The sequence below is a fragment of the Mus caroli genome, unplaced genomic scaffold (genome assembly GCF_978045245.1).
Source record: "Mus caroli unplaced genomic scaffold, Mus_caroli_1 scaffold_13, whole genome shotgun sequence".
Lineage (NCBI taxonomy): Eukaryota > Metazoa > Chordata > Mammalia > Rodentia > Muridae > Mus > Mus caroli.
This window is the reverse complement of record NW_028227268.1, coordinates 79,750,599-79,760,200: the sequence shown is the minus strand read 5'-3', so window position 1 is coordinate 79,760,200 and position 9,602 is coordinate 79,750,599. Positions and strand designations below refer to the sequence as shown.

The window sequence follows — 9,602 nt, the reverse complement described above, 5'->3', positions numbered from 1 at the left end:
TGGGGATCGCCCCCAGAGTCCCAGGGAAGGTGAAGCCTAGCTTTCTGCCGGGGCGAGGGAGGAGGGTGGGCAGGAAGCGCAGCTCAGCGCCGAGGAAAGAAAGACTGCCATTCCCAGCCCCCCGCCCCGCGGGGCGCGGGGTGCTGGCGGCGCATGCGCGAGGCCCGGCCCCCAATTCCCCGAGCGAGGGAGGGAGGCCCCCGGCGGCCCGAACTGCCAGCCGCGGCGGGACCGAGCGCACGCAGGGGCGCGCCGGTGGCCGGGCGGGACGGGCTGCAGAGGCGGCGGTCGCGAGCACGCGAGGCCAGGGACCGGGCGGCCATCGGAGGGCACTACGTACCCGGTGCGGGAAGGGACCCGCCACCCGCGGCCCCCCACGCCGGGACAGCGATGCGTGAGTCTGGCCCCGGCTCGAGGGCAGGATGTGCGAGCAGGACAAAGGCTAGGCGGCGGGGGAGGAGTTGGGGACTCAGAGCCAGTGACCCAGCCAGCCCCGGGAGAGCTACTGCAGCCGACAACTTTGCAACTTTTGCTGAGGGGCACATTGGATATTCTGCAAGTTGTTGCACACAGTTCCAGATAGCCCCAGGTTGGGCGGGCAGAGGGAGGGGAGCGGGGACACTGCTGGCTCTTCAGGACAGCGGGCGACAGCCAGCTCCACGGTGCAGGGCAGGAGGGGGCGCCCGTCCCAGACTGGGACAGGGACCGAGGAGGATCAGGGTCACTGAGGGCAGGGTGAAGGAAGAGTCTCCGATCGCTGAAGCTCCTGGTGTCCTCGCAGGGTGCGCCCCGAGATCCCGGTAGCTTCATATCTGCGGCGGTGATGGATGAGCCGTGGTGGGAAGGGCGCGTCGCCTCGGACGTACACTGCACTCTGCGCGAGAAGGTCAGTTCCTCCCCGCCCTTGTCACTCGCAAGGACTGGGTATTTAAAGTCACTTTCGGTCTCCTGTAGGTGTCTTCAGGATGCCCCGCGTGGGAACTCAGCACTCTTGGTGCCCTTTTATTTGTGCGCCTGCTCTTTTACCTTCATGGGGAGTGTGGTCTTCTTCCAGGGAAAGGACCTGGAGATCCAAGAACTTGAAGTCGGTTTTTCACGAGTGCAGAACACCAGCCAACTAAATGAAGAATAGTTCGTATCCCATTGGATTTCCTCCCGAGGTTACTTTACATGGTACAAGAATGGATTTAAAAAAAAAATACTGTGTATCCATTTCAGTGTGTAATTCAAAGACACATAATATCACCTACTATACATAATGCTGATTTTCCCTATCATTGTAATGATGATGTAGCAATTGCTTTTAAAATAAAATTACTAGACTAGTGCATAGCTCAGTGGTAGAGCAGATGCCTAAATAAATCTATGCAAACGTAGTAAAGTTACAGTTCGGTGTAAAGAAATATTAGGTAGATGGTGGGGATTCATTGTTAAGGCAGGAACTGAATGAAATTTAAAAGTCGGGCCTGGGGGCAGTCCTAGCACTGTGAAGACAGCAGAAGGATCTCCACAAGTTCAAGGTCAACTGAAGCATCAGGAGGAGCTCCAGGAAGCACAGGGCTACACAGTGGGACACTTTGTCTCAAAATGAGAGAAAGAAAAGACACACTAACCTTAACTGAAAGAGGTTGCAGACTAGAAAGCTAAGGGAGAAAACACAAACTCCCCTGCCAGTTGGCCTCCTGTGGTAGAAGGTGGGCTGGCTGAAACTTGATCCCCTCTCAGTTCACCTCCCCTTGCTGAGGCTGCTGTTGGCCACTGGGAAACTGGGAAAACCCAGAGGACTGCAGGCTTTGCCTCTTTCTTCCCGTACCTGGGCTGGGAAGGATTGTTTGGAGACTTGGTGTGAATGGAAGCAGAGCTACTGTAACGAAGTACTAGAGGCTGGTGGGCATCCTGCAGTGAAATCAGACGTTGGAAGGATACAGAGGATCCTTTTGCTTTTGAGACAGGGTCTTGTTATGGAGCCCAGGCTAGCTGTATAGGTACTGTATAGTCCAAGCGGTCTTTAAATTCATGGTTCAATTGCCTCAGCTTTCTGAATGCTCTTAACTTACTGCCTCTGTGTCATCTCCTGTCTGAGGGTCTGTGTCTGTTTCCTCGTAGGAGCCCACCCTAACCCAGTAGGGTGTAACTTTACTTTAACTGGTACATCTGAAAGGATATGACTTTCAAGTAAGGTCACATTCTCAGGTTCTAGACCGACATGAATTTAGGGGAGAGGTAGTCTCGACTGGTTTGTCAGGCCAGTGTAGGACAGAAGTTGTCTTATTGGGGCCTGTAGATCCCTGCAGAATTGGGCTCCCACTTTCAGCAATACATACTCAGTGTCTGTTATAGAGTCTCCAGATTCTCTGGTGAGGTGAGAGAGGGGGACTTGCCTCATTAGGAGTGAATCTCTTCTAGTCACACAAATGCTTTATTTTATTTATTTTTTTCTCTTTTCCTCTACCTGCTGACATGTCTCTGGCATTGCTTTCCCGTGTTCCTTTGCTCTGTCCAGAACAGAATGTTCCAGTCTGGGGATCTGGAGACAAAATTGGGTCCTGGTAGTTCTTTGCAAAAGCAGGGCATGGGAGTTTAACTAAGCTCTCAGAGGCCGGAGGGTCAGAAGTGCCAGGCCAGAAGGCAGAGACAGAGGAGGTACAGTGGTACATGAAACAGTGTATTCTTAGCCCTTTCTAGAAGTATTGGCTGAATGCAGGTAATGAGGGCCACTGGAGAGCATGCTTCCCTGATTTAAGGTAGCTAAGTGGTTGCCATTTCTGCATGTACCTTAGGGCACTAAGGGAAGCAAAGGCTTTGTGGAAACAATGTAACTCCAGAGTTACTTCGCTGAGACACTCCAGGCTTGAAGCTGACCTTAGGGTCAAATCTCGTGTCCTTTTAGTTACAATGTCGCACTTCCTTCAAATACTATCCGCTGTATTCTTGCTGCATTTTTCTCCCTCTTCAAAGATGTTTAAGAATGTTTAGCTTGGTGGAGTTTTGAGTGAGCCTACATGATAAAGGGACTGGTACCCCGTTGATCTCCTGTTTTTGAGGAACAAGGGCTGGCCTTTTGTCTTTCCCAGACAGGATAATTTTTTTTAATTAAACATCAACTCTAATAATGTGTTCCCAGTACTGCAGGACAACTTTACAAGTGCCTGGCACATGCTGGACATTCCCCCTTTGTTCAGTGTTGCAGACGAACACAAAGCGTGTTTGCATACAGACTGTGCAGTTGTTTTTGTGGAACCACTAGCAGCCATCCTCTCCTGGTGGCTGCAGAGGGTACAGCTGCCATCTCGGGAATAGTAGGAGCCGCACTTTGTTGGATGAGAGAGTCTAGTGTAGCACCATACTGACAATGTGGAAGAGCTAATACCATATAATCAAGTCTAGGTGCTGAATGCAAGCTAGCAACGGTGGTATCTCTTGAGCTGCCTAATTTACCTGCTCTCGGCCCAGATGCTGTGGCTTGTTCTTCCCCTATGACCAGAATTCCACTGTGTCAATTTCTTGCTTCAAGACCTTTTTGCTTTAAATAAGATTCCCAGGGGACTGGAGAAATGGTTCAGTGATTAAGAGCACTGGCAGCTCCTGCAGAAGGTTCAATTCCCAGCACCCACATGGCTGCTCACAGCAATCTGTAACTTCTGTCCTAGGGTATCCAGCTCCCACTCTTCTTGTTTCTGTAGGCACTGGGTGCATACAGTACATAGCTATACTTGTAGGTAAAACACCTATACACATGTTCAAATAAAATTGCCAGTCCACACTATTACCTGGAGACCCTGAGGTAGCCTCCTTGGTCTACTCTCTTATCTTGTCCCCTCTCCCTCCCTTGGAACCACAGACTTCCTTTCTGTCCCTTGGACTTATCAATCGTCTTCGTGCCTCGGGCCCTTAGTACTGGCTGTTCTTTCGCAGTCTGTGTTTCTCAGTCTGTCTCATAGTAACCTCTCAGTAATTTATTATTCCCCCACGGGATTATTAGATCACCCAGTTTTAGTCTCTTTATAGCATTTACTAGTATCTGAAATTGTCTGCTGGTAGTTTGCAATCTTTCCCCTGATTCTAAAAATATGCGCTGCACAAGAGTCTGCCTACGTGCATCTCAGGCTGTTCTGGGGCCTCCAGACCTAGAATGGAGGCTTCTCTGTATGTTCAAATGATAAAAAATGAATCAGTCAATATTTTCTCCTATAAACTGGGGAGAAATTGTTTTTAGGAATATAAGGATCAGGGGGAGACAATCTAAGAATATGAGCTATATAAAAGGTATGCGGCTGGTGTCCTGTCTTCTCCCTTAGGATTGTTGGGTGGGAGGCCAGTGGACCTCTTCATATAATGTGTGTTCAGCTAAGGTTTGGGTTTGTTTCTTAGGGGTTCCTAAGTGTGACAGTGATTCCTATAAGAAAGGTATCTTAGGGGCCTGGGGAGGTGGCTCAGTAGATAAAGTGCTTGCTATGAAAGTGTGAAGACCAGAGTTCAAATCCCCAGTATGAACACAGAAACTAGGAAGGCAGGGTAGCTCCTGGTAATTCAATCACTTGAGAGGCAGAGAGAAACTGTCTTAAGGGCAATTAGAGTTCCAGGTTCAACAAGAGACCTTGCCTCAATAATTACAGCATGAATGGAGAAAACATTCCGTGTTAACTTTCAGGCATCTACACACATGTGCACACTCACACGCATGACCACACACATGCAAACATGCATGCAAGCCACACATATTCCATTTGATTGTTTGTTTTTCTTTTAAAAAGGCATCTTAGCTCTGTGTGGTGGCACACAACCATAATTTCAACACTTGGGAAGTGGAGGCAGGAAGGTCAGGAGTTCAAGGCCAGTCTTAGCTATGCAGTAAGTTGGAGGCTAGTCTGGATTATATGAGAACTTAACTTACCCTCCCTCCCAGAAAAATAAAAGGGGGGTATTTACATCATATGAGACCAATGTGTGATGGTGGGTAAGGCTCAAAGTGAAAGGGCCAAAGCAGTTTGCTAAAAGTCTAGGGATGAGATGGCTCACCCAAAGGCCTTCCACCCAGTCTAAACAGGCATCAGGAACTAATTGGGGGCAGGGTATCTTTCTACTGAATATCTCTGGAGAAATGTCTCCCATTTCTCCCTTTCCAGGACACCCCTCTCCCACACAAAGCCCTTAAATTCCTCCCTTGGTCTTCAGTCCTGTAGCATCTCTGTAAGACCCCTTAATCCTAAAACACACTGCCCGATAGCCCTGCACCTTCCGACCTGTGTGCTGCAGGTTGATCATTAGCTGTAGCTCCTACAGGAGAATTGGGTTCACCCATGCACTGAACATGAGAGAGAATCATATCATGGCTACCTTCGAGGCATGGAGGATGGTGGTAGCAATATTTTTTATGGCCTATACCCTCTTGAGTATCTGATTAAAACCTAGAGACATTTTGTTTGTTTCCCCAGAAAATGCATCCTCCTAAATTAAAAGTTAATACAGTCCTTGGTCTTCTACCTAATAGGTTTGCCTAAGCTTGGGATGCACGTAGTCGTAGAGCACAGCACCTACCTAGAGGTTTGCCTTCCTCATCCTGCAAGCTTTGACCTCCCTACTATGTGTCCCAACCCTACTAATCTTGCACTTACTATTTTGTGATCTTTTTTTAACCCGTGCAGTAGCTTCTTTCTCCAACTAGGCTGTGAGCAGCTTGTGGGCATTGTGACATAACATTCCCAGGCCAGTATCTGGTACAGTGAGAACTCAGGGGCCACTGCCTTACTTGATACAAACACAGCACGCTGAGGAGCTAGAGAAAGGAACCAGGTAGACTTCACTGGGACTCGCTGCATAGAGAGCTATGCAGAAGTGGTTTTGTGGAACCCTTTAGCTGGTCTTTGGCATGGGATAAATGGGCTCCTGGTTCAGCTGATGCAAACCACAGTGCTGGCTGCAAGGTCAGAGCCAGGACTGGGGGGACAGCACTTTCTTAGCTCCCTCAACGCCTGGGTACTCTCCTCTCAGATAATGCTGGGAGGGGTCATAAGAAAATAATTAGCCACAGAAGCAGGTGTCCTGTCCTAAGTACACTGTAAGTAGCTTGAGAAAATGACTACATATTGAGCTCAGATAATAGGAATAATTTCTTCCAGACCTCAGTGGTGGGGGATCTATTTGCCTTCCTCATTTTATCCCCAAATAAGCAGCAAATACAGACAAAGCTTGCTCTTATCGTCTTTGGATTTATGTTAGGTTTAGAGCCCTTACTCTCCAGTTGGGAGGTGGGGTTATGAATGAATGCAAGCAATGGGAGTGTTTGAGGACCCTTCTTTATGCCTATGATTTAATGCTGGCTTGGCAGGAAGACCTGACTTTGTCGGTTTTCGGTATAGATTCGCCCTCCCAAAGCCAAACGACCATTTCCCACTTGACATGACATAGTAGATTTAGTTTTCTGGGCTCTAAGAAGCCTAACACCTAGAAGGCTTCCCACCAGACACTTCCGTTGCCTGGGATGGAGTCATAGAGTGCCTTAGATTAAGATCTTCTCCAGCACCTTGCCATCGGGCACATTTCTCCTACTTCCTGAACTACAGTGCACACTGAGAAGACCTTGCTCTCTGAGATTTACGTTTCCTGTTGCTTTGGTTCCTTTGCATTGCTGGGGATGAGACCCAGGGCCTGTGGTTGCGAGGTAAACACTCTCCCACTAAGCTGTGTCCCCAACTCTCCAAAGCCATGTCTTTTGAACCAGTGGATTAGTAAAAAACATTTTTAGTAGTTTGTGATTGCAGTTATTAGAGGTTTCGTTCTGTGGCGACACTACTGAGGCTGCTGTACTTAATAGACCTTGCTAGCATCTGTCCATCTTTATCTTGTTGATCCTCCTCTTGGTTCCAGGGATGGGATTTGCCCATTTTGCAGTGGGGACCTGTAAGGTAGAGAGTGAATAACTGTCTTAAAGTTACTTTTGGGGGAAAAATGTATTAGCAAAGAGTAGACATAAGCTGAGCCGGAAGGGGATTTAGGCTCTGTCATTCAAGACAACCGTAGTGTGTTTTGTTGTGCTGTGGTCTCAAGAAACTATGCTTTTCCTAAACTGCCCCAGAAGCTGGAAGCTGCAGATGCTGGCCTCGCTCTGGCCATTCAGAAAGGCGATTGTCAGGAGCCACCTCTTTGATTGATCCTGTGTAAGACACCTCTTGCCTTGAAGAAGCATGGCCTCTGCCACTGCCTGCCCTTTGGTAGATGGAGCAGTTGTCGTTACTTGTCAACTCTTTCTCTTAAATTCCTTTACTTTCCCTACACTAGGCCGAGCATCTGTCTCTTTAAAAAAACAGGGCGGGGGGTGGGGGGGAGGGTCCAGGTCCATGTTTAAAAAACTGACGAGGAGCCTGGCCTTCAAACCCACTATTCAAGAAGCTGAAGCAGGTTGGAAGTTCTAAGCTTGCCTAGGCTACACAACAAATTGAAGGTCAACCTAAGACAACTTACTGACATCCTGTCTCAAAAGGTAACTTTTAAAAGGACAGAGGAAAGCAGGGTGTGGCAGCTCATTTCTGCAGTCCCAGCACTCAGAAGGCGAGGTCAGGAGGACTACCTTGATTTAAGGACAGCCTGCATTACATAGACAGCTCTAGGCCATCCTGGGCAACATGGTAAAGCCTTGTCTCAAAACCAGGAAATAAATAAGTAGTAAACAATGATATAAAGGTAGAGAATACAACTCAGTGGAAGAGTGCTTACCTGGGATTGCTGAGACCCTAAGTGGAATCCCTGAGAGAACAAAATTAATTGGCCAATAAACAGAACCTTCCAGCTTGGTTACTCTCCACTCGGGTTTCACACTCCCTTTCCTCTTTTGGCTTCCAAACACACCAAGGGCCATTTTCCATATGGCTGAGACACACCCATTTCTTCAAATAAAAAGATGGCCTGGCCACTGCTGATGGTTGAGTCTGCCCAGTGTAGATCTAAGAGTGTTGGTCTTGTCAAGTGCTAGCCTATTTATAGCAGCAGGGCTATCTCATGACTGTGGTCTTTACTGTACTCTAAGCAGCTGTCCTTGGTGGCTCCTTCCTGGAAGTGAATATAACTTAAGATGATAAGACTTTTCCTGCTGTATGAACGGCAAAGCTGACTTTGCCACCCTGTGTCCAGAGTAGTCAGGCCCTGTTGTATAGCTGGCTGGACTGGAGGGAACTTTAGCATGAGGAGGAGGTGTGGGGGGCGGCAGGATGTTGGCAGGATCTTGGTCAGTAGTGAGCGGACTAGCAGAGAACACACACCTGGGAACCACTTCGAGAACTGGTTCCGTTTATTGGGGAGAACAAAGGCTATTTAAACCTTTGGGGAATGAGTGTATATCATTGGAGGGCCAGGGTGCTGGGGATGCCTCATCTGTATGAGGAATAAATTCCAGGTACTTGTGGACATGATCGTAAAAGGGGAAAGGAAGTTTAGCCTGTCTGCTAGCTACATCTTCCCCTCTGGTGAGGCAGAGGTGTGGGGCATAGGGTTAAGTGTACTGGGACTTTAAGGCCTCGGGCAGTGGTGGGGAGCAATCTGATTCCTGCCCATCTAAGGACAAGATTTCCAGGTTTGGACATGCTTTGACACACATCCCCACCTTGACCCCACTCTTCCTTCAGGCCTGCTCTTCCAGTCCCACAGCTCCCTGGCCCCAGATTTGAGCTGTTCAGGAGGAGGATACCGATGGCATGGGAGACTGCTCATGAGGCATGCAAAGCTGCTGGGGACCTAAATGGCATTTCAGATGGCATTCAGCTGTCCAGCTATGCAGTCCCGGAACCCCAGTGCAACACATTTGTATATTCATGTGTGTGTGTGTCTGTGTGTGTGTGTGTATGTGTGATCCTGGGAACTGAGGACCTCACACATGCTAACTAGCAGAGCACACAGTGCTCTACCCCTGAGCTACATTCCCAGCCTCGCCCCTCTTCCCTGCCCTTTTTTTTTTTTTAACTTTTTGTTTTGAGGCAAGATCTTACTAAGTTGCCCCAGGCTAGCCAGAATTTTGATCTTTCTGCCTCAACCTCCCAGATAACTAGAATGACAGGCCTGTACCATGAAGCCAATTCCTTGTAAATGTCTCATAAGAGGAGAGTACAAAATATGAATAAGGACACTGTGTGTGCACTTGAGACCTCAGTGCCCTTTGGGTACCAAAGTACTTGGTGTGAGCCCAGGACCCGGTGGAGACTTGGTCTCGGTGCTTCTTGTCCTGCAGAACCTCGTTTCTTTTGATTTCTGAACCACACACACTGTCTCTGAGAGAAGACAAGGATGTGTGCTTTTAATGACCCTCCAGTCTCTAAAGCATGGGATACAAAGACCAGACAGGCACTGTGGTTGCTGGGGAAGCCTGGACTCGCTAGCTAAGTGAAGGCAGTGCTGTAAGGCTGGATCTGGTCCTGAACCTTTGCCCCTCACTTGGTCTTTACCTTCTTCAGTTGTTCAGCCCCTTGGGCAAACGGGAATGTAGTTAGAGATTTTCTAGAATGTGTACACTTGGCAGAATGAGGTGACACTAACCTGTACATACACACACACACACACACACACACACACACACACACATACACACACACACACACATACACACACACATACAC

General features: G+C 48.5%; 1 protein-coding gene across 1 annotated transcript in view; it reads left to right on the top strand.

The window, feature by feature from the left end:
• The first annotated feature begins 219 nt into the window (after positions 1 to 219).
• Positions 220 to 9,602, top strand: part of Ccnjl (cyclin J like) — a 58,563-nt gene continuing 49,180 nt past the window's right edge. Inside the window, exons 1-2 of the mRNA XM_021177708.3 lie at positions 220 to 394; positions 782 to 886. Coding sequence (XP_021033367.1) covers positions 824 to 886 — 63 coding nt within the window. The 5' untranslated portion in view covers positions 220 to 394; positions 782 to 823. The remainder of the gene's footprint in view (positions 395 to 781; positions 887 to 9,602) is intronic.